The sequence below is a fragment of the Hemitrygon akajei genome, chromosome 14, assembly GCF_048418815.1.
Source record: "Hemitrygon akajei chromosome 14, sHemAka1.3, whole genome shotgun sequence".
Lineage (NCBI taxonomy): Eukaryota > Metazoa > Chordata > Chondrichthyes > Myliobatiformes > Dasyatidae > Hemitrygon > Hemitrygon akajei.
This window is the reverse complement of record NC_133137.1, coordinates 102,398,635-102,422,907: the sequence shown is the minus strand read 5'-3', so window position 1 is coordinate 102,422,907 and position 24,273 is coordinate 102,398,635. Positions and strand designations below refer to the sequence as shown.

The 24,273-nt window shown below is 41.0% G+C and overlaps 1 protein-coding gene across 1 annotated transcript in view; it reads right to left on the bottom strand.

Annotated features, from left to right (window-relative positions):
• Positions 1 to 24,273, bottom strand: part of col7a1l (collagen type VII alpha 1-like) — a 420,731-nt gene that overhangs the window by 23,536 nt on the left and 372,922 nt on the right. Inside the window, exons 95-96 of the mRNA XM_073066798.1 lie at positions 22,402 to 22,455; positions 17,063 to 17,111 (exon numbers count right to left, since the gene is read on the bottom strand). Coding sequence (XP_072922899.1) covers positions 17,063 to 17,111; positions 22,402 to 22,455 — 103 coding nt within the window. The remainder of the gene's footprint in view (positions 1 to 17,062; positions 17,112 to 22,401; positions 22,456 to 24,273) is intronic.

Sequence of the window (24,273 nt, the reverse complement as noted above, 5' to 3'; positions counted from 1 at the left end):
GTTGTTAGTGGGTTATTAATTACAGTGAAAATTGAGAGCTGCACATTCAAGATTAAGAGAAACTTCATTGCATTAATTATTTCTTTTTGGTCAAAAAAATCATAGAATTATAAATCACATTTCCTAAACCCCATTTATAAAAACATACCAGTTAAAAAAGGCTACTCAGACCCTGGATATTCATCTATCTGCCTAAATTGCTATAACCCTTAGTAGCCTTATTAACAAAAATATATCAAACTTGATACAGTATTGAAGTTTTGAAGCAAAAAACAGGCTGCTGGAGGAACTCAATGGGTTATACAGGTTTTGTGAATGGTGGCGTGTTGGGGAGGAAGCATTAAGAAGAGGGACGCCTCACGTCTTAATAAGCTGGTAAGGAAGGCGGGCTCTGTCGTGGGCAAAGTACTGGAGAGTTTAACATCGGTAGCTGAGCGAAGGGCGCTGAGTAGGCTACGGTCAATTATGGAAAACCCTGAACATCCTCTACATAGCACCATCCAGAGACAGAGAAGCAGTTTCAGTGACAGGTTACTATCGATGCAATGCTCCTCAGACAGGATGAAGAGGTCAATACTCCCCAATGCCATTAGGCTTTACAATTCTACCTCCAGGACTTAAGAACTTTTTAAAAAGCTATTAATGCCTTTTGAGACGGTGATTTAGATGCATATCATATTTTTTTTACTGAGTTAAGTATTGTATGTAATTAGTTTTGCTACAGCAAGTGTATGGGACATTGGAAAAAAAGTTGAATTTCCCCATGGGGATGAATAAAGTATCTATCTATCTATCTATCTATCATAGAGTATTGATATTTCAGGTAGAAACCCTGAGTAAGTAATGACCTGCTGAGTTCTTCCAGTGTTTTGTTTTTGTGCCAAATGGATGATTCATCTCAGTGGACACTGAGGGGACATCACCATTATAAAGAACTGAGGAAGAGGAGCACAGCAAGAGATGGAAGACAATCTGGGCTAAAGGGTAGTTGATTGGCAGATGGGGGAGAGAGTACTGGCAGGTGAAGATAATAAAGGGCTCCAGATAAGGAAGGTGAAGGAAAACCAAATTGGAAGGGGAAAGGTCAGGTTTATCATTATTGACATACATATGTTGTGAAATTTGTTTTGTAGCAGTAGTACAATGCAATACATAAAATTACTACAAGTCACAAAAAGAATATATTTAAAAATAAACAATGCAAATGAGAGCAAAATAGTGAGATCATGTGCATGGGTTCATAGACCATTCAGAAATCTCTTAGTGGAGGGGAAGAAGCTGTTCTGAAAAGGTTGAGTGTGTGTCAGGCTCCTGTACCTCTTCCCTGATGGTAGAAATGAGAAGAAGGCAGATCCCGATGATGGTGAGGGTCATTCATGATGGATGCTGTATTCTTTTGAAGACATTCTCGATGGTAGTGAGGTTAGTGCCCATGATGGAGCTGGTGGAGTCTACAGCCCTCTGCAGCTTTTATTGATCCTCTGTATTGGGTCCTCCATACCAAACGGTGATGCAACCAGTCAGCATGCTCTTCACAGTTCATCTATAGAAATTTTCTAGAGTCTCTGGTGACATATCATATCTCCTCAAATTCTAAATGAAGTATAGCTGCTTGTGTGGCTTCTATGTAATCGCAGGTCCCAGGATAGATCTTCTGAGATGTTGATGCCCAGGAATTTGAAGCTGCTCACCCTTCCCACTGTTGTGACACCTTGTTCAAGACTGGTGTGTGTTCTCCCGACTTCTCCTTCCTGAAATCCACTATCAATTCCTTGCTGATGTTGAGCGTAGGTTTGTTATTGCGACACCACTCAACTAGCCAATCTATCTCACTCCTGTAATCCTCTTCATCACCGTCTGATATTCTGCCAATCACAGTGGTGTCATCAGTGAATTTATAGGAGGCATTCGAGCTGAGGTGGGCAAATAGGAACAGTGGGGATAGGAGACCCAGTAGGACGTACAAGATGGGCAAATGGAGTAAATGGAGGAGGTGAAAGAAACTGAGAAGTAGGGGGCTGCTGGGTTGAAGACCTGGGTGCAGAATGAGCAGGTTTCCTGACATTGGAGAATTCAATATTCATGCCATTGGACTGAGGGATACTCAAACAGAGTAGGGAGTGCTGTTCACAAACAAGAGCAAATCTGCAGCTGCTGGACATTCCAAGCAACACTCACAAAATGCTGGAGGAACTCTGCAGATAGAATTAAAATAGTTTTGGCTACCATTTTAATTCTATTTCCCATTAACATTCTAACATCTCAGTATTTGGCCCCATCTACCACTGCGATGAGGCCCACTGAGGTTAGAAGAGCAATACTTTGTATGGGTAGCCTCCAACCTGATGGTACGAACATCTATTTCTTGAACTACCGGCAATTATCCTGTCCCTTCACCATTCCCCACTCCCCATTCCCATTTCCCTCTCTCACCTTATCTCCTTACCAGTCCATCACCTTCCTCTGGTGTTCCACCCTCTTCTCTTTCTTCTGTGGCCTTTTGTCCCTCTTGTCCAGCCTTTTATCTCTTTCACCAAACAGTTTCCCAACTCTCTTGTTCACCCCTCCCCCTCTCCTGGTCTTACCTATCACCTACTACCTTGTATTTCTCCCTCCAGTCACTCCCCATTCTTACTCTGACTTCTCATCATTTTTCTTCAGTCTTGATGAAGGGTCTCAGCCTGAAATATTGGCTGTTTACTCTTTTCTATGGATGCTGAGCTCCTCCAGCATTTTGTGTGTGTTGCTATGAAGTGTTGTTCTTCATATCTACATTTGGCCTCACCCTGGCAACGAAAGAAGCTGAGGACAGACAGGTTGCTGTCGGTACGGGAGAGTAAGTTAATATAGCTTGGATCCAGGAGCTCTAGGTGATCTTTTGAGATATTGTACCTGAAGATCTTAATTGTGATTTTAGGGTTAAACCTTCAGTGTATTACACTGTAGAAAATAATTTCATCTGAAAAACCTCAATTAAATTATGCCTTAACCTTTTGAATTCAAATTCATTTGAGATATCTAATCTGTTTTTATAATTCACTTAATTTTCATATCATTTAAGTAAGAACAAAAATGACAGAAGCTTTTCACAGTAGCTACAAACAACTTCCTTGAGCCAAGAAAATTACAGAAGTATATTCATTCAATAAGGATTTCTCAATTTATGTGGCCTTTGCTTTCAACAGCAGATATCCCACTTTGGAAACTGTTGGAGAGGTTGACTTAGCAGAGGAAAGCCACAGCAGTCAGGTCTCTGGCGCCGAGCCTGACTCTGTGACTCTCAAAGGAAGAGAGTAGAAGAGATGAGCTGTGGTGATAGGAGATGCTTTATTTAGGGGAAGAGAAAGAAGTCTCTGTGGACAAGAATGAGATTCCAGGATTGTGTGTTGCCTCATGAGTGCCAGGGTTTGGGACATCTTGGATCGACTTCTCAACATTCCTAAGTGTGAGGGTGAGCAGCTGAGATCATGGTCCATGTAAATACCAGTGACAGAGGTAGGAAAAGTGATGAGGTTCTGTAAAGTGAGTTAAAGGACAGGACCTCAGGGTTGTGATCTCAGGAATACTACCCATGCCACATGCTAGTGAGGAAAATCATATGGTTTAACACATGGCTAAGGAGTTGGTGTAGGAGGGATGAGAAAGTCAGTAAATTCAAAGCAAATTTCAGCTTTAAATGAAAAATATCCTCTATTTAACAACCTGAAATTTCTGTAGCTCCATTGCTGTTGTAAGAGAAATTCACAACAGCATTATTAATCAAAAATTGTGTTGGATCACATGGGAGATATTATGGAAATTGACAAAAATTGTAGTTAAAGAAGTAGGTTTTAAAGGAGTGTCTTGAAGAAAGTAGAGAGGCTGAGAGATTTAGGTGGCAATTTCTAGAGCTTAGGACCTTGCCAGCTGCAGGCAATGCTGTTAATGATATTTAAGTTTGGAAATGAACGCAAGGACAGAATCAAGAGTTCTGATATTGTAGTGGATTATGAAGCTGGAGAAGACTATTGACATTAGAAGAGACAAGGATGAAATACAAATACTAGAATGCATAGGAACCTTGACATTTATTTTACAGTAATTCATAAACAGATGACAGATATCAATTTTCTCTGTTTGCCATTTTAATGCATTGTTTCGTACAGTGTCATTAAATTCCTTTGTGTGCAATTCAACAAGTTCTTAACCTCATTTTAAATGGATTTAAGAGCTCATTGAAATACCAAATTTAATGTGAACAGATTAACTACTGTGCTAGATGTTGCACACAGAGCAATTTCAGTCTCTTGTTGGCAAACAATCTATAAATTTAAAATATAATGCGAAATTGTCAATGTTTGTTGCTTAGTCCATTTCCAAAATTCTTAGTTAAAAGCATATACTGACATTGTAGCATAAAAATTACAATGTAGCCCATCTACTATGTAGATGCTGAAAACTGAGTATAATTTCTTCCACAAATATCTATTTGGTTAGATCGGTATCAAACTCTCCCCACTGAATACAGAAGGAAATCTAGTAGAGACAATGGAGAAACCAAGTGATATTCCAGGGGCTCGACAGGGGGAATAAAATAAAATTGGGTGTCCAGATATTTTTAAAGCAATGTTTAAAACTTTTGACATAGTGGGTGCAAAGTTTGCAAAACAACAATTTTAACAATGATTAGTTCACTTTGCAGATATACAGTGCCCATAAAAAGTATTCATTCCCCCTAAGTAATCACACCCCCCCTCGGAAGTTTTCATGTTTTATTGTTTTACACCCCATTGAATCACTGGATTTAATTTGGTTTTTTTGACACAGATCAGCAGAAAAGTCTTTCATGTCAAAGATGAAAACAAATTTGTATAAATTGGTCTAAATTGATTACAATTATTAAACACAAAATAATGGATTGCATAATTACTGACCCCCCCTTCAATCCATATTTAGTAAATGCATCTTTGACAGCAATACAGCCTTGAGTCTGTGTGATACGGATACAGCTGTATTTTTACTACACACGGTGATCTCCATTTAACTAATTATGTGACTTCTAAAACCAACTGGTTGCACCAGTGATGATTTGGTGTGTCATATTAAAGGAAGTGAACACTTGTGCAATCGATTATTTTGTGCTTTATATTTGTAATTAATTTAGATCACTTTGTCGAGACCCGCTTTCACTTTGACACGAAAGAATCTTTTTCTGTTGATCAGTGTCAAAAAAGCCAATTAAATCCACTGTGATTCAATGTTGTAAAACAATAAAACATAAAAACTTCCAGGGCTGAATAATTTTATAAGCACTGTAGATATGTTATCAAAAGTGGAAGATCAGAATTAGTTTTGCTTAATTAATGTACAATAAAGAGGAGAGCCTTAGTTTCTTCCTGATCTTTGTTTTTTTTTGTCATCCTACTCACCATGAAAAGGTTATTTCAAATCTTATAAGTTGTGGTTTCGTTTTATGAGTGAATGTAGATATTTCTTTAATTAATTGTAACTGGAAAATATGGTGGTGGGGAGGTGTTGGTGTTGAACATGGTGATTAACACAATAAGTTCCTTATCTCGTTTAAGCTCTCTTCTTTATTGCTACTTTAGGAATGACGGAAAAAGCATACAGTATATTCCAAAAGGTTGCGGAAGGTGAAAACATAACCAGAACTGTATAATACCACAGCTAACCATCATGCATTTCTTTATCTGGAAAATAGATAATGACTATTCCAGAGAAAAGTGTTATTTCTCACCGTTCTGTCGACCCACTTCCTTTCTGACTCACCTGCACAAGCTGTTGAAATAACAGGGTTGATGTTTAAGACAAAAAGATTAGCACAAAAATATTTTGTATTTAAAGAGTCATGCTTCCTTAAAGCGAATTCAACAATGATCAGAAATAACAATGCATATTGAACTCAAATTTAAGTTTCAATGAATCAAGATAGAAATGGGTAGCTAACCATGTTCAATTTGAAAATTAATAAGGCATTTAAGCTACTCTGTTACATTGATAAAATATTTTGAGTATGTACAATATCTGGCATGCCTTCACATACAGACATTGCATTTTGTTTTTAAAAAATGGGAAATGCCACACCAACCTTCCAAAAGAAGAGCTCTGGGGTTTCCTAAAACCCATTCTGTGCAACTCAGTCAAAAGCAATCTCATGTATTACAGCTAACTAATCCCTCCTTAAATAAAAAGCATCTTGCTTAAAGTTTTCTTTTCCCAATGACATCAAATATGAAAACATTTGATGCAGGCTAAAGTAAGCCTTGTATTTCAGACAACTGTTACCTTGCTAGGAATGTCTGGTCTGCAAAATAATATTAAAATGCTGATATTGTTCCTATTTTAATACCATTTGTGAAAGTAAATTTTTGGATCAATGCTTATGCATTTATTTTTCCTCTTGTCATGACTATCTCTTGGAATTCTCTTCCAAAGTATTTCCCCTGTGTTACAGTACTCTTAATTTTAAAAAGCTTCTGCAGAGGCTATCTTTTCTGCGATGTCTTGGTTACTTCCCCAACTCTCCTAATCTTTGGTTCGCCCACCTACCCTCTCTTCCATTTTGGTTGAAGGGTGGAGCCTTTCCTTGTTTTCAAGTCAAATGTTGTTGAATAGAACTGTATATTGATACCTGGTCAACAGAGATAAGTACACTGCATAGTAGTTGCATTTGATTTATCTGCATTTCAACTCCTTTGAGTAGCCTCAATCACATTGCATAGCAAATTTGGATTTGCTAACATAGAATTAGCAAATTTGCAGATGACATCAAGATTGGAGGCATACCAGACAATAAGAAAGGCGATCACAACTTGCAGTGGGATCTGGACCAGATGGAAAAATGGCAGATGAAATCTAATGCAGACAAGTGTGCTGTTTGCACTTTGGGAGGGCAAACCAGTTTAGGACTTGCACAGTTAATGGTAGAGCACTGAGGTGTGGTAGGACCAAGGGATCTGGGAATACAGATCCATAATTCCTTGAAGATGGTGTCACAGGTAGATTGGATCGTAAACGATCTTTTGGCACATTTGCTGTCATAAACCAAAGAACTGAGTACATGAATCAGGATGTTATGTTAAAATTGTGTAAGATGTTGTTGAGGCCAAATTTGGAGTATTGTGTGTAGTTCTGGTCACCTACCTATGGGAAAGCTGTCAATAAGATTGCAACAGTACAGAGAAAATTTGTAGGGATGTTGCCTAACTTGAGAACCTCAGTTCTAGGGAAAGGTTGAATAGGTAGGACTTTATTCCATGGAACATAGGAGCGTAAGGGGAGATTTGATAGAGGTATACAAAATTATGAGGGGTATAGATAGCATAAATGCAACCAGTCTTTTTCCATTGAGGCTGGGTGAGACCAGAATGAGAGGTCACAGGCTAAGTGTGAAAGGTCAAATATTTAAGTGGAAACATGGCAAGAACTTCCTCACTCAGGGGGTGCTGCAAGTGTTGAATGAGCTGCCAGAAGAAGTGGTAGATGTGGCTTCAATTGCAACATTCAAGAGAAGTGTGGATGAGTACATGGATGGGAGGGGCTTGGAAGGGCTATGGTCCAGGTGTGGGTCGACGAGACTAGGCAGAATAACGGTTCGACCTAGATGGATTGAAGGGTTTGTTTCAGTGTGGTAATTTCCGGTCAAGATAGTCAGTCAGATAGTCAATCATTTCAGTTTTTCTACATCTTCTACTTATTCTTTTTATCTTCATTTTGATTTTGTCATTGTTGGAGCCTGTGACTTACAGCCCGTAGTTCGATCGGGTGATCTAGTGCTCTGCTGTCCCTGAGAAAACTCCAGGAGAGAAAGATGAGCAAGAGCTACCAGGAGAAGCCAAAGGCGAGGTGAGGGGCTGTGATCGACTATATTTCTCATTAATTAAAGTGTTGAGGAAGATTGACACATTGAGGCAAATGTGGAGGAGAGTGAGTGGTCCTCGGAGGGGCTGCTGGTTTCAGTCGCTGCCCTCGGAGGGGCTGCTGGTTTCAGTCGCTGCCCTCGGAGGGGCTGCTGGTTTCAGTCGCTGCCCTCGGAGGGGCTGCTGGTTTCAGTCGCTGTCCTCGGAGGGGCTGCTGGTTTCAGTCGCTGCCCTCGGAGGGGCTGCTGGTTTCAGTCGCTGTCCTCGGAGGGGCTGCTGGTTCAAGTCGCTGCCCTCGGAGGGGCTGCTGGTTTAAGTAGCTGTCCTCGGAGGGGCTGCTGGTTTCAGTCGCTGCCCTCGGAGGGGCTGCTGGTTTCAGTCGCTGCCCTCGGAGGGGCCGCTGGTTTAAGTAGCTGTCCTCGGAGGGGCTGCTGGTTTCAGTCGCTGCCCTCGGAGGGGCTGCTGGTTTAAGTAGCTGTCCTCGGAGGGGCTGCTGGTTTCAGTCGCTGCCCTCGGAGGGGCCGCTGGTTTCAGTCGCTGCCCTCGGAGGGGCTGCTGGTTTCAGTCGCTGCCCTCGGAGGGACTGCTGGTTTCAGTCGCTGCCCTCGGAGGGGCTGCTGGTTTCAGTCGCTGCCCTCGGAGGGGCTGCTGGTTTCAGTCGCTGTCCTCGGAGGGGCTGCTGGTTTCAGTCGCTGCCCTCGGAGGGGCTGCTGGTTTCAGTCGCTGCCCTCGGAGGGGCTGCTGGTTTCAGTCGCTGTCCTCGGAGGGGCTGCTGGTTCAAGTCGCTGCCCTCGGAGGGGCTGCTGGTTTAAGTCGCTGTCCTCGGAGGGGCTGCTGGTTTCAGTCGCTGCCCTCGGAGGGGCCGCTGGTTTGAGTCGCTGCCCTCGGAGGGGCTGCTGGTTTAAGTCGCTGTCCTCGGAGGGGCTGCTGGTTTCAGTCGCTGCCCTCGGAGGGACTGCTGGTTTCAGTCGCTGCCCTCGGAGGGGCTACTGGTTTCAGTCGCTGTCCTCGGAGGGGCTACTGGTTCGAGTCGCTGTCCTCGGAGGGGCTGCTGGTTTCAGTCGCTGTCCTCGGAGGGGCTGCTGGTTTAAGTCGCTGTCCTCGGAGGGGCTGCTGGTTTCAGTCGCTGTCCTTGGAGGGGCCGCTGGTTTCAGTCGCTGTCCTCGGAGGGGCTGCTGGTTTCAGTCGCTGCCCTCGGAGGGGCTGCTGGTTTCAGTCGCTGCCCTCGGAGGGGCCGCTGGTTTGAGTCGCTGCCCTCGGAGGGGCTGCTGGTTTCAGTCGCTGTCCTCGGAGGGGCTGCTGGTTTCAGTCGCTGTCCTCGGAGGGGCTGCTGGTTTAAGTCACTGCCCTCGGAGGGGCTGCTGGTTTCAGTCGCTGCCCTCCGAGGGGCTGCTGGTTTCAGTCGCTGCCCTCGGAAGGGGCTGCTGGTTCAAGTCGCTGCCCTCGGAGGGGCTGCTGGTTTAAGTCGCTGCCCTCGGAGGGGCTGCTGGTTTCAGTCGCTGCCCTCGGAGGGGCTGCTGGTTTCAGTCGCTGCCCTCGGAGGGGCTGCTGGTTTCAGTCGCTGCCCTCGGAGGGGCTGCTGGTTTAAGTCGCTGCCCTCGGAGGTGCTGCTGGTTTCAGTCGCTGCCCTCGGAAGGGCTACTGGATCCCGATGCTCTCGGACATGTTATGGAAATTCTGAGACTGTAGTTCCTATTGGCCTCTCAGTTTTATGTTTCTTTTTGTGTTCTTGCTTATTCTTTCTTGTTGCCGATTGGTGGGCTGGATGTTTGAGGTTTTATGTTCTTGTTGTCGTTTCTCTATATGGATGATCGGTTAGTTTTTGTGCAAGGGAGGGGTTGGGGTTTACAAGTCTTTGTTTAGTTTTCTTTTCATGCAGGGGGATTACAACCAGAGGGAGAAGGGTGGGGATTGATCAACTGCTTTTCTGTATTTTATGGCTATCTGGAGAAGACAAATCTCAGAGGTCTGTTCTGCAAACATACTTTGATAATAAAATGAACCTTTGAACCTTTAGTAGTGCTCTGTGACAATCTGTATTAGATTCACTAGACTGTAATTGGAAACAGGAATGATGGCTAATTTTGTCTTCCTCTATCACTCAGGATATCGATGAATTTTAACACTCTTTAATGCTTGAAATAAACCAACTTAGTTGAAACTTGGGTATTTCCTGGTCTCACTTGTTCAGTAACATACTGAATTGTTGCTCTGATCCATTAAGGGAGACATTAAAGATTTAAATGCTGTTACGAATGTGCCACAGCTCTGAGGGGCCGAAGGGTGCAGGGTAGCCCCCTCCTTTGTGAGAATCGCAAGATCACTATTAAGTCAGTTCAGGGGACACAGGAAATGAGAGAAAGACATGCAGAATCCACAAAAGGGTTGGAATGTGTCCTGGCCTCCGAAAGGCGGACCCATTGATACCGGCTATTGTCTCTTGGAGACGGACTTGTGTATTGCATCCTGTACTATGCATCGAAGCCCCAGGCAATGAACGGAGGGGGAGGTTGGTGGAGAGATTGCATCATCCCAACCTGATTGACAACTGAGACCCTGTGAGTCAGGATAAAAAGAGGGTCTGTGGGAACAGCCCCTCAGACGCACCAGAAGAAACGTTAGCAATCCCATAATAGCGAAAGCCGGTGGAAGGCCACGTGCATCCACTTCCATTTGCCCCGGAATCGGTGGCCTTTGCCACGGAAAAACGGTTTTTAGCTAACAACGGGGAACTCAACTCTCAACGACTCTCGAAGGATTGACATCATAAAAGGAACGGGCAAGTTTTAACCCGTCTCTCTCTCCAACCAAAGGCTGCAGCCTACAGCTTGACTGAACTAAAGTGACTTTTATATTTCCATCGGCCAATACATTATCCCCTAGACAACGATAGAACTATTTCTTATTGATTATTATTATACCTGCGCTTTTAGATTTAGTATTGACGACGTATATTATCTGTGTGTTTGCATTGATATTTTTGTGTATTTCTATCAATAAATACTGTTAAAAATAGTACCATCAGACTTCAACGGACCTCTCTATCTTTGCTGGTAAGTGACCCAGTTACGGGGTACGTAACAATGCCACATTTTGCGAACTCAGTTATGCATAAAAATATTCCTATTAAAATAATATTTCAATACTAACTACACACATAAGGTTTTATGACTAATGATGCCTACAATTAAATATTTTCCTTGATAAGCAGTGTTAGAGATCCACAGAGGCTTTAAGAATAATTTAAGAATTCAGCTCTTGTCTAAACTAATGTTGGCCTTTATCTACTAATAAAGCAATTCATCTCAATATTATTCACTAATCAAATAATATTTTAATTCAGCAACATGTTAGTTGGCTGTGTGCAAAGAATAAAATTGGTTCAATTTATTGCCATTTAATGTAAGTTATAGAACTGTAAAGGCAGGAAATGGAGCCTGTGTATGTTGATTGGGGTGGGGTGAGAGGAGGTGGAGTGAATAATATAGAAGAACCTGAGGTCAATGGGTAGTGGATAAACAGCTCCAGTGGTTGCTGCATCCTTAATCTTTTACTGCACCCCCAACCCCCTCGACTTCAAATAACGCATGGAGCTTTATACCTGTTAGTTTTGGAAGACCTTCCCACGGCAATGTTAGGTAATGCAAGAACCAGCACAGTTCGTACAGGACAATGGCACTATGATTAATGATTTTGGTAGCACTGTGAACTGCCAAATGACTGACAATGCATGAGATTTTATTGTTATTTTCTTTTTCTTGCTGGCTTTTCAGTGCTTTGGAGCATGATAATTAGTGTGCATCCACTTTATCACAGTTGCCATACACTGCTATGTTTGGGACACCATGCACCGCTCAATGACCTTAGCATGCCTGTGACATTTCTTCAAACAAGTTACGCACACCCCTTTCCTTTTGGCACAACCTTAAAAATTAGTGCTGTTTACATTTTTATTACATTTTATTTTAGAAGTTCCTGTTTTCACCATTCTTTCAGTCAATGTGTTTCTGATCACTTTGTAAAAATATTCTCTCTTATTCTTGGCAGTGATCTTAAATCCCTCTACCTTGGTTTCTGACTGACTTCTCCCTATTATGTTCTTCAAAATACTTCAGTGTTGTTTAGCATTTAGTTAAATCTCTGTTTCCCATTGGGATTGTTCTCCAGATCCTATGTAGAGAAATCAAAAGAAAGGAAAAATGTTGATCTCCTGTTGGATGTAGGCATTTTCAGTACCATGTGATAAGTAGGTACACTTCTACCTGAATAGCTTGTTGTTAATGGTGTGAAATATTTTGACATTTCAGTTTGATGACTCCCAATACCACATGCTAGTCAGGAGAAGAATAGGATGATAGTATAGATGAATAAATGGCTCAGGAAGTAGTGGAGGGGGCAAGGTTTCAGATTTCTGGATCATAGGGATCTCTTTTGGGGAAAGTGTGACCTGTACAAAAGGACAGGTTACACTTGAACCTGAGGGAGACCAATGTTCTTGCGGCAGGTTTGCTAGAGCTGTTGGGGAGGGTTTAAACAAAGTTGGCAGGGGGATGGAAACCAGAATCATAGGGCTGAGGATGGGGCAGTTGGTATACACGTCAGTGCAGTATGTAGTGAGATTGTGAGGAAGGATAGGCAGGTGATAAGGCAAAATCGCAGTCAGTGGGATGAGTTGAAGTGTAAAAAGGGGGCAAATTCAAAAAGGGCGATGAATACAGATCTGAAAGTGTTATATTAGAGTGCCCATGGTATAAGAAATAAGGTAGATGATCATGTAATACAGTTAAAGGTGGGCAGGTATGACACTGTGGGCATCTCTGTGTCGTGGCTGAAAGAAGATCATATTTAGGAGCTTAACATCAAAGGATAGACATTGTATCGAAAGGATAAGTGGGTAGGCAGAGAGGGAAGGTGGCTCTGTTGGTGAAAAAAAATTACATCAAATCTTAGAAAGAGGACACATAGGATCAGAAAATGTAGAATCGTTATGGGTAGAGTTGAGAAACTGCAAGGTAAAAAAGAGCCTGAATGGAGTTATATACAGGTCCCCGAACAGCAGTGAGATGTGGGATTATAAATTTCAATAGGAAGTAGAAAAGTTATGTGGTAAGGGTAATGTTATGATCGTCATGAGGGATTTCAATATGCAGCTAGATTAGGAAAATCAGAATGGTGCTTGAACCTAAGAGAGGGATTTTGCAGAATTCTTATGAGATGGCTTTTTAGAGCAGCTTTTGGTCGAGCCCAGCAGGGGAAAGGCCATCCTGGATCGGATGTTGTGTAATGAGCCAGATTTGATTAGGGAGCTTAGAGTAAAGGAGACAGTGATCATAATATGATAGAATTCACTCTGCATTTTGAGAGGGAGAAGATATAGTCAGATGTATAGTATTAGAATGGAGTAAAGGGAATTTTGTTGTTAAGTTGAATCCGACACATCGTGATGTCATAAACCATAGAGTCCATAGGGTTTTCATGGCAAGATATGAAAGTAGATTGCCAGGCCTTTCTTCTGCACAGATACTGTACTGCTGCTGCTAGGTTGAGACCTGGCTGGGGTAAACTCAGGACCATCTGCCTTGAAGTCCAGTCCTGATGCCACTACACCACCAGCTGGCCCAAACAGAATCATGAGAAAGGCCAAAGTTGATTGGAAGGAAACACTTGCAGAGTGTGGCTGACAAGGAAAATCAAAGACAGCATCAAAGCTAAGAAAGGGAATATAACATAGCGAAAATTAGTGGGGAGTTAGAGGATTGGAAAGCTTTTAAAAACCAACAAAGCAACATACAAAGTCATAAGGAGAGAAAAGATGAAATATGCAGGTGAGCTAGCCAACAATATAAAGGAGGACACTAAATGCTTTTTCAAATATATAAATACTAATAGAGAAATCAGAGGGATATTGGACTGCTGTGAAATGATGCTGGAAAGGTAGTAATGGTGGACAAAAAATAGCAAAGGAACTGAATAAGTGCTTCACTGTGGAAAACACTAACAGTAAGCCAGAAACTTGAGGGCGTCAGGGGCAGGAGTGTATGTAGTTGCTACTTCCTAAGAAGAAGGTGCTTGGGAAGCTGAAAAATCTGAAGGTAGATAGGTCATCTGGATCAGATGTATTACACCCCAGGGTTCTGAAAGAGTTAGCTGAAGAGATTGTCGAAACATTAGAAATGATCCTTCAAGAATCATTGAATTCTGTAATGGTTTTGGAGGACTGGAAAATTACAAAAGTCACTCCACTCCTTAAGAAGGGAGGGAGGCAGAAGAAAGGAGATTACAGGCTAGTTAGCCTGACTTCAATGGTTGGGGAGATGTTGGAGTCCATTATTAAGGATGAAGTTTCAGGGTACTTAGAGGCACAGGATAAAGTAGACCAAAGCCAGCATGGTTTCCTTAGGAGGAAATCTTGCCTGGCAAATCATTTGGAATTCTCTGAGGAAATAACAGGCAGATTAGACAAAGGAGAGCCTGCGAATGTTGTTTACTTGCATTTTCAGAATGTCTTTGATAGGGTAATGCACATGAGGCTGCTTAACAATAGACCATGGTATTTCAGGAATGATACTAACATAGATAGAAGATTGGGCAGAAAACTCAAAACTCAGAGGTGCAGAAGGACTTGGGAGTCCTGTGCAGGATTTCCTAAAGGTTACTTTGCAGGTTGGGTCATTGGTTAGGAATGCAATTGACATTCATTGAGTGTTCATTTCGAGAGGAGTAGAATATTAGAGCAAGGATGTGATGCTGAGGCTTTAAAAGGCATTGGTCAGACCACACTTGGAATTTTGTGAGCAGTTTTGGGCCCCTTATCTTAAAAAAAAGTGCTGGCATTGGAGAGGTTCCAGAGGAGGTTCACAATACTGATTCCAGGTATAAAATGGTTCATGTATGAGGAGCCTATGATGGCTCTAGGTTTGTACTCGCCGGAGTTTAGAAGAATGAAGGGGATCTCATTGAGACTTACTGAATATTGGAAGGCCTAGATAGTGGATATAGAGAGAATGAGTGGGTCTAGGACCAGAGGCCAAAGCCTCAAAATAGGGGGATGTCCATTTAGAATAGAAATGAGAAGGAATATCTTTAGCTAGAGAGAGGTGAATCTGTGGAATTCATTGCCATGGATGACTGTGGAGGCCAAGTCGTTGAGTATGTTTAAATGAAGGTTGATAGATTCTTGATTCACCAGGGGAGAAGGCAGGAGAATGGGATTGAGAAGGATAATAAATCAGCCATTATGGAATGGTGGAGCTGACTTGATGAGACAAGTGGCCTAATTCTGTCACTCTGTCTTATGGTCTTAAGATATGCAGATTGTTTTGACAAACATGTTGATATGTTCTGTAGACTTGTGGGATCTCTGCCATGGTCATACTGACTCCTAGTAATTCTTGCATTTACACAGAAGACTAACAATACATACAGTACATCTCTACTTAAAACTTAAGATTATTTTGGTGCAGAAATATTTAGATCTTTAATGACTCAATTTGCCATAGAAAAGTAGCTCATACTGTAATGGGGTTGCCAGGATGGAATGGCATAGGAACTACAGTCCTCTCTTAAGCTGCTGCTTGCAATTCAGGTAGCTTATTGGGACCTATCGGCTCCACAGTGAGTTCCTTAATGGAGAACAAGTTGATATTTCCTGGAGCTTCAACGCCTATTGCTGTTGTGCTTTTCACAACTCCTCTTTTAGACTGACACACAAGTTATAATATAACTCCTGATAATTGCAATCCCTATCGTTCAATAGGAATGTTCTCAGTAGATCCTTAGCACCTGCAAAGTAATTGGTTCCAACTGAACATTAGAGTTTGCGTTGTGAATCTAGTTATACTCTTCTATATATTCTTTTTAAGATTCACTGTTTGAGGTTTGTATGAACTAAACTTAATAGTTATAGATTATTTTTATTAAGATCATGGGTACATATGAAGTCTGTGCCAGGTTTACCTTAATTCATGCAGTTATTCATGAGTTTCAGTGTGATATATTCACTGTTTCACTATATGTGATGTATTAAGTTTGTGTAACACAAACATTGGATTCAATTTCTGTCGAATAATTGAACCAAACTGATGATTGGCTGCCATGGAGAGAAGGAAAGGTTGTTAAAAGCCCTAGAGCATTTTGTGCACTTACTAATGACACGGTAGTCATAAGTTTAGGAAGCATTCCTTGAAATCAGTAGATTAAGTTTAATTGTTTGTACAAATGAAGATGATTCCTTAAAGGATGTTCCAATTATTTTACTTCTGATATCCTATATTGTGTTAGCATTTTATGCAGCATCAATTCGGTACCTAAAGTTCAATTTTTAGGCAGGTATTTTGATCAGCATTACGTTAGCCTCCTTCCATTTTATCTTTTATTAACTTAGAGTTCATAAGAAGCTGTCACAGGTGATTCTCTGGCTGTGACTGTATAAGAAAGAATGGAATCGGGCCCACCATTTACGAGAACATTGTGATCTAAACTTAACCCTGAACTTACTTTATATACCACACACTATGTTTCCTACAAGGGGCAGTGGAGATTAATCAGGAGTGGAATTTTGACATTTCCACTCCATACCGAGATATATTCCACTAAAACACCCAGCCACCTTCCCTAAATCCTCAAAACCCAAGTATTTCTGGCCATGTGGCATAATTGTAATGTGACCATGGAGAATTGGAGAAGCTGCACTGCAACCTTAAATATAGTGAATCATAGAATTCCCAAGCCCAGTCTGAAAGACAGTTTGGAAAAAAAAGTCACATTCTGAAGCAACAATGACCTTTAAGTACTTATTAAATTCTGAATCTCTTATATGTTCAGCTTTTTAATAAGATTCCATTACCTCTTGCCATATGTAATGCAAATAGATCAATTTTCATTTTGTATATCTGTCTGAAGACTAATGCTGAAGAAACAGCAGGATTCAATTACACTTGGGTTCCATCTATAATGTCTAACAATTGCAATACCAGGAATATTACTGACTATTGAGCCCTGTGAGCATTAAGAATTGTTAAATTTATAATGAAAGTTAAAAGACTTTTTGTTTAAAAACCATTTTGCTAAGAAATTGCATTTGTACAAAGACACATAAACCATTTTTGCAATAATATTGTATGGATGTTTTTTTAAACACTTAGAAAATTAATTTCCAATAAAACCAACTTCTTTCACTTAGCTATTAATATTAATTGGCTGACCACATATGTTGCTCATTTCTTTTCTGACAACTTCTTTCACTTCTTCTTCCTAAACACAATGAATAAAAATATTCAAAATTATTTGCATTGCACCTCTTTCCTCAACCTTGTTGTAGTTTACAGCCTTTGAAATGCTTATGAAATATAATCTCTATTACATAATAGCAGACAAATTTTGCATCACGTGCCAGTGATAATAAGCCTGATTCTGATACAACCATCCTCTGCATTGCAAGCTCCCATGAATAGCAATGAAATTAAGTATTACAGTGAAATAAAGGGAATTACAGAGGCATGAGAGAGGAGTTTGCCAAAATTGATTGGAAAAGAACACTGGCAATTGCTGGAATTTCTGGAAGCAATCGGAAGGCACAGGATAAATGCATCCCAAAGGGGAAGAAGTATTCTAAAGGAAAGATGACACAATCATGGCTAACACAAGAAGTCAAGGCCAACATAAAAGGCAAAGAGAGCAAAAATTAGATGGAAGTTAGAGGATTGGGAAGCTTTTAAAACTATCAGAAGACAGCTAGAAAAGTCATTAAGAAGGTAATGAAAGAATATGAAAGTAAGCTAGCCAATAATATTAAAGAGGACACCAAAAGTTTCTTCGGATGGATAAAGAGTAAAAGCGAGGTGACAGTGGATATTTGACCACTGGAGAATGATGATGCAGAGGTAGTAGTGGGGGACAAGGAAATGGCGGATGAACTGAATAAGTATTTTGCATCAGTCTTCACTGTGGAAGTTCCAGGTGTCAGGGAAATATGTTAAGTTACCATAATTAGAGAGCAGGTTCTTGGGAAGCTGAAAGGTCAGAAGGTAGCAAGTTACCTGGACCGGATGGTGTACAACCCAAAGTTCTGAAAGAGGTGGCTGAAGAGATTATGGAAGCATTGGTAGTGATCTTTCAGGAACCTCTAGATTCTGGAACAGTTCCGGAAGACTTGAAAATTGCAAGTGCCGCTCCTCTCTTCAAGAAGGGAGAGAGACAGAAGAAAGGAAACTATAGGCCAGTTAGTCTGACCTCAGTGGTTGGGAAGATGTTGGAATCAATTATTGAGGATGAGGTCTCGTGGTACTTGGAGGCACATGGTGAAATAGGCCATAGTCAGCATGGTTTCCTCAAGGGAAATCTTGCCTGGCAAACCTGTTGGAATTCTCTGAAGAATTAACAAACAGGATAGACAAAGGAGAACTGGTTGATGTTGTGTACTTGGATTTTCAAGTGGCCTTTGACAAAGAGCCACACATGAGGCTGCTTAACAAGTTATGAGCCTATGGTATCACAGGAAAGATTCGAGCATGGATAAAGCAGTGGCTGATTGGTGCAGAAGGTAAAGAGTGGGAATAAAGGGAGCCTTTTCTGGTTGGCTGACAGTGACTAGTGGTGTTCCACAGGGGTCTGAGTTGGGACCGATTCTTTTTTATGTTATAGATCAGTGATTAGGATGATGGAATTAATGGCTTTGTTGCAAAATTTTCAGACAACAGAGCCAGTCTTTCTAATCAGTTTGTTGAGTGTGTGATAGTTCTGCATCTGTATTCACTGGAATTCAAAAGAATGAGGGGTAACCTCATTGAACCCCATTGAATGGTGAGAGGCCTGGATAGAGTGGATTTAGAGAGGATGTTTCCTGTGCTGGGAGAGTCTAAGCCCAGAGGGCACAGCCTCAGAATAGAGGGGCATCCTTTTAGAATGGAGATGAGAAGGAATTTCTTTAGCCTGAGAGTGGTAAATCTGTGGAAGCATTTGTCACAGGCAGCTGACTTTATGCCAAGCCTTTATGTATATTTAAGGCAGAAGTTGATAAATTCTTGATTTCTCAGGGCATGATGGGATATGGGGAGAAGGCAGGAGATTGGGATTGAGAGGAAAATTGGATCAGTCATGGTGAAGTGGCAGAGTAGATGCAATGGGCTAAATGGCTTAATTCTGCTCCTAATCTTCTGGTCTTAAGTAAATAATCAGGGAATCAGTTTAAGCGTTGTTGGTTGAGGGATAAATGTAGGCTCAACTGCATTAACCACAGTTCTGTTGGAGTACAGTTAAGTCAATCATCAAGAAATGTATAGAGTATGGCACGATTGTAAATCTGCCTAAAGCAGACCGTCCTCTAAAACAGAATGGCCGTGTAAGAAGTGGACCAGTGAGGGAGGTCATAATGACAACTCTGGAGGAGTTACACGATTCAGTGGCTGAGATGCGAGAGTCTGCACATACAATATTACCCAGGTGCTTCACCAGTCACAGCTTTTTGGGAGAGTGACAAAGAGAAAGCTTCTGTTGAAAAAAAACTCATATGAAATCTCGGCTAGAGTTAACTAGAAGGTATGTGGGAGACTCTGAAGTCAGCTGGAAGAAGGTTCTGTGCTCTGATGAAGCCAAAATTGAGCTTTTTTGGCTATCAGATTAAAGGCTATGTTTGGTGTAAGCCAAACACCGCACATGATCAAAAACACACCATCCTACCATGAAGCTTGCTACATCACGCTGTAGGGATGCTTTACTGCAGCAGGCCCTGGAAGGCTTGTGAAGGTAGAGTGTAAAATGAATGCAGCAAAATACAGGGAAATCCTGGAGGAAAACCTGATGCAGTCTGCAAGAGAACTGAGATCTGGGAGAAGATTTGTTCTCCAGCAAGTCAATGACCTCAAGCATAAAGCCAAAGCTACGCAGGAATGGCTTAAAAACAACAAAGTTAATGTCCTGGAGCTTGAGCATTTTTGTAAAGAAGAATGGGGAAAAATTGCAGTGTCTAGATGTGCAAAGCTGGGTAGGAACCTGTCCACACAGACTCAAGGCTGTAATTGCTGCCAAACGCGCATCTACTAAAATACAGACTTGAAAGGGTGAATACTTATGTAATCAACTTTTTCTGTTTTATAATTGTAACTAATTTAGATTTGGTAGAGATCTGTTTTCACTTTGACATGAAAGAATCATTTTCTGTTGAACAACGTCAAAAAAGCCAAATTGAATTCACTGTGATTCAACAAGTAAAACAACAAAACATGAAAACATCCGAGGGTTGGGGTGAATACTTTTATAGGCACAGTATATGGGACAAACAAAAGTAGAAACTTCCCCTTTCCTAACTCAACCTACTGCAAAGGGTTGCTTCATCTAATGTCAGAGCAGCCAGGAAAGACATAATAATAGTGGTAACATAATGGAGCGATTGACTGATAAATTGTTCACTAACGTTCATAAACTTAGATTAAAACAAGCCTAAAAGTACATTGTTTGAGATCCTTTTTGGAATTAAGTTTATCAGTGACAGCCAAATGAAAAGCACCAACATTACTTTTGTGTCTGGAATGGACCAGCGATGAGGCAGAGTAAGTGAATTGGTCAGGATATATGAATGAGAATCAGGTTTATTATCACCGGCATGTGATGTGAAATTTGTTAATTTAGTAGCAGCAGTTCAATGCAATACATAATATAGAAGAAAAAAAAAGTGAATCATATTCAGTATACGTATATTGACTGGATTAAAAATTGTGCAAAAAATAGAAATACTATATATTTTTTAAAAAGTGAGGTAGTCCAAGGGTTCAATGTCCATTTAGGAATCAGATGGCAGAGGGGAAGAAAACTGTTCCTGAATCATTGAGTGTGTGCCTTCAGGCTTCTTTACCTCCTATCTGATGGTAACAGGGGGGAAAGGGCATGCCCTGGGTGCGGGAAGTCCTTAATAATGGTTGCTGCCTTTCTGAGGCACCGCTCCTGAAGATGTCCTGGGTACTTCATTGGCTAGTACCCAAGATGGAGCCAACTAAATTTACAACCTGGTCCTGTGCAGTAGCCCGCCCCATACCAGACAGTGATGCAGCCTGTCAGAATGTTCTCCACGGTACATCTATAGAAGTTTTTGCGTTTTATTTGTTGACATATCAAATCTTTTCAAACTCCTAATAAATTATAGCCACTGTCTTGCCTTCTTTATAACTACATCAATATGCTGGGACTAGGTTAGATCCTCCGAGATCTTGACACTCAGGAACTTGCAACTGCTCACTCTCTCCATTTCTCATGCCTCTATGAGGATTGGTATGTAGAAACCTACAGCACAATACAGGCCCTTCAGCCCACATTGCTGTGCCAAACATGTACTTACTTTAGTAATTACCTTGGGTTACCATAGCCCTCTATTTTTCTAAGCTCCATTGAAACATAGAAAACCTATAGCACAATACAGGCCCTTTGGCCCACAATGCTGTGTCGCACATGTTCTTACTTAGAAATTACCTAGAGTTAACCATAACCCTCTATTTTTCTAAGCTCCATGTACCTACCTAGGAGTCTCTTAAAAGACCCTGTCATATCCGCTTCCACCACTGTTGCCGGCAGCCCATTCCATGTACTCACCCCTCTCTGTGTAAAAACCTAACCCCTGACATTTTGGAAGGGTAAGATGATGTGTTCTTTCATCTTACCCTTCCTGAAGTCCACAATCAGCTCTTTCGTCTTACTGACGTTGAGTGCCAGGTTGTTGCTGCGGCACCATTCCACTAGTTGGCATATCTCACTCCTGTACGCCCTCTCATCACCACCTGAGATTCTACCAACAATGGCTGTATCGTCAGCAAACTAATAGATGGTATTTGAGCTATGCCTTGCCACATAGTCATGTGTATATAAAGAGTAGAGCAGTGGGCTAAGTACACACATGCCACACATGTTAAAACTGGACAACTGATTATCTGTCTTGGCCTTCAGCATTCAATTATGGAGTACAGACAGCAATCACACAGGCTATGCCTAATGCCTTCTTCACTGAGAACCAATTTTTATGGTAAACGGACAATTTTCACTGTCACTTTTATTAGTGCAATTCCCCCATTCACCAGAATTATTTAAATTAACTTAAAAACCTTGAATGCAGAGTTTTAAACTGAGAATTAAAGCTTCTAGTCTGTTATAACCAGTATTATATGACTGTGCGTATCAAGGTCACATTGGAACGCTGCTGTATTTTTTGAGAGGACAAAACAGAAAGAAATGGGAGACATTGCCCCTTAATTCCTTCAGTTTACAGTGGTCAAGAGTGACTCTTATTGCTCAAGGAATAATGTGTGAAGTAGGAAATAAGGAAAATATTGAAAGAAAATGATTGGTGGTAGAGAGGGAAAGTGATTTTTTTGTTTGATGTTAATGACTTTCATCCTAACTTTAAACAAATGTAAGATTTAGGAGAGAAGCTGAGAAAGAGAGTGGATTAGGAAGTGCAGGGATATAGGTGGAATGGGGGTGCAGGTGGCATTGAAAGTTGCAAAAAAAACCCAAAAATCTGACTCATTCTGCACCTTAAATGTTTTCTAAGGATACTTACTGAAAGTCCAGGATCTCCTTTCTCACCTTTCAGTCCCGTGGGGCCAATTTCTCCCTGCTCAGGGTGGAAATAGATTTATTCAATAGTGAATAATTCCTCATTGATTTACCTTCATTCTTGTTTGGGTTGTTCCAAAATTAAAACTTAAAAAGTTCAATGTATGATAACCATTATATAAATTTTCAGCCTGGAATCAGAAGGGGCTTCTCAAAGGCTGTGTTCTGATACACTCTCTAAGCTTCCTGCTACCATACTTCATCTCACCTTAACAACATATGCTTCTATTTTCTATAGAAAAAGCAGGATTAAAGATTTTCTGCAATTTTGCACTTAATCACTGAGTCACGATGAGTTTGGAAATACATTGGACCAGCAAATGAAGATCAACAGTGTAGGCATAGTTAAGGGATGGACAAATTGGGGTAGAGCAGGGCAAGAACACTTTATTTGTTTGCAAATAAAGCTGAAAATTCGAAATGTTGGTAGGCAACAGAAGTTGACACAAATAATAAAATTAACGATCAATGCATTGCTTCTGGAATTCACTAGGATTTTTTTAGTCTCATGTTGTTTTGCAAATTATTTTGTTCTGTGTATAACTTGTTTTTGCATATTGAGTTTTATAATATGACAATGTTTTGGAGAAATCCATCCAGCATAGAGTAGGCCCTTTGAGCCATGCCACCCCTAACACCACCAAAACATTTGTGTGGACTCCCCATGTAGTTCCATTTCAGTAGGCTCTGAAATGCAATTGAATTCATGGGCTTGGACTTCTCTGCCTTTAACATTGACTCCAATGCCAGCGGAAGGCAATGTGGCCCTATAATACTGAAGATGGAATACCTCGTCCCTAAAGAGTTCCTTCCCTAATTCTCTGACTATAGCGTTGTGAGCAGTACTAAGAGAAAAATAGTGCATGGTCCAAAAATACCAGTCAAACTTAAGGAGAAAGAGGCCTGGCCTGAAATAATCTTTTCTACATCAGAGAATTAAAAAAAAACTAGATGAGGTCTCTTAGTTATTAATGCCAACATAACATGTATGCCCACGTACTGCAGGAAGATAATGCAGGTTTTTTTTCACAGTTTTCAAAGCTTAAAATTAAGTGAGTTTCACATATTAATTTTTGATTTATATTCTTAGCCAAAGGAATACAAAGCACCTTTTTTTTTAGAGTCATAGAGAGGTACAACACAGAAGCAGGCCCTTTGGCTCATCTAGTCCATACCAAAACCATTTAAACTGTCTATTCCCAATGACCTGCACTGGAGCCATAGCCCTCTTTATCCCTCTTATCCATGTACTATCCAAACCTCTATTAAATGCTGAAATTGAGCTTGCATGGACCATTTCTGCTGGCAGCCTATTCCACACTCTCATGACCCTCTGAGTGAAACTGTTTCCCCTCAAGTTTCCCTTAAACTTCTCACTTTTGGCCTTAAGCCAGGACCTCAGGTTATAGTCCCATACAACCTCAGTGGAAAAAGCCTGCTTGCATTTACCCTATCGATATGCCTCATAATTTTGTATACCTCTATCAAATCTAAAGAATACAGTGCTAACCTATTCTATTTTTCCTTATAACTCAGGTCCTCCAGACCTGGCAACATCCTTGTAAATTTTCTCTGTACTCCTTCAAGCTTGTTTACATCTTTCCTGTAGGTAGCTGGCCCAAACTGTACCCAATACTCCTAATTAGGTCTCACCAACGTTTTATACTACTTCACCATAACAATCCCATCTGCACTCAATATATTGATTTATGAAGGCCAATGTGCCAAAAGCTTTCTTTAAGTTTCCACCTACCTGTGACACCACTTCTAATGAATTATGGCCCTGTATTCCCAAATCCCTTTAGTCTACCACACT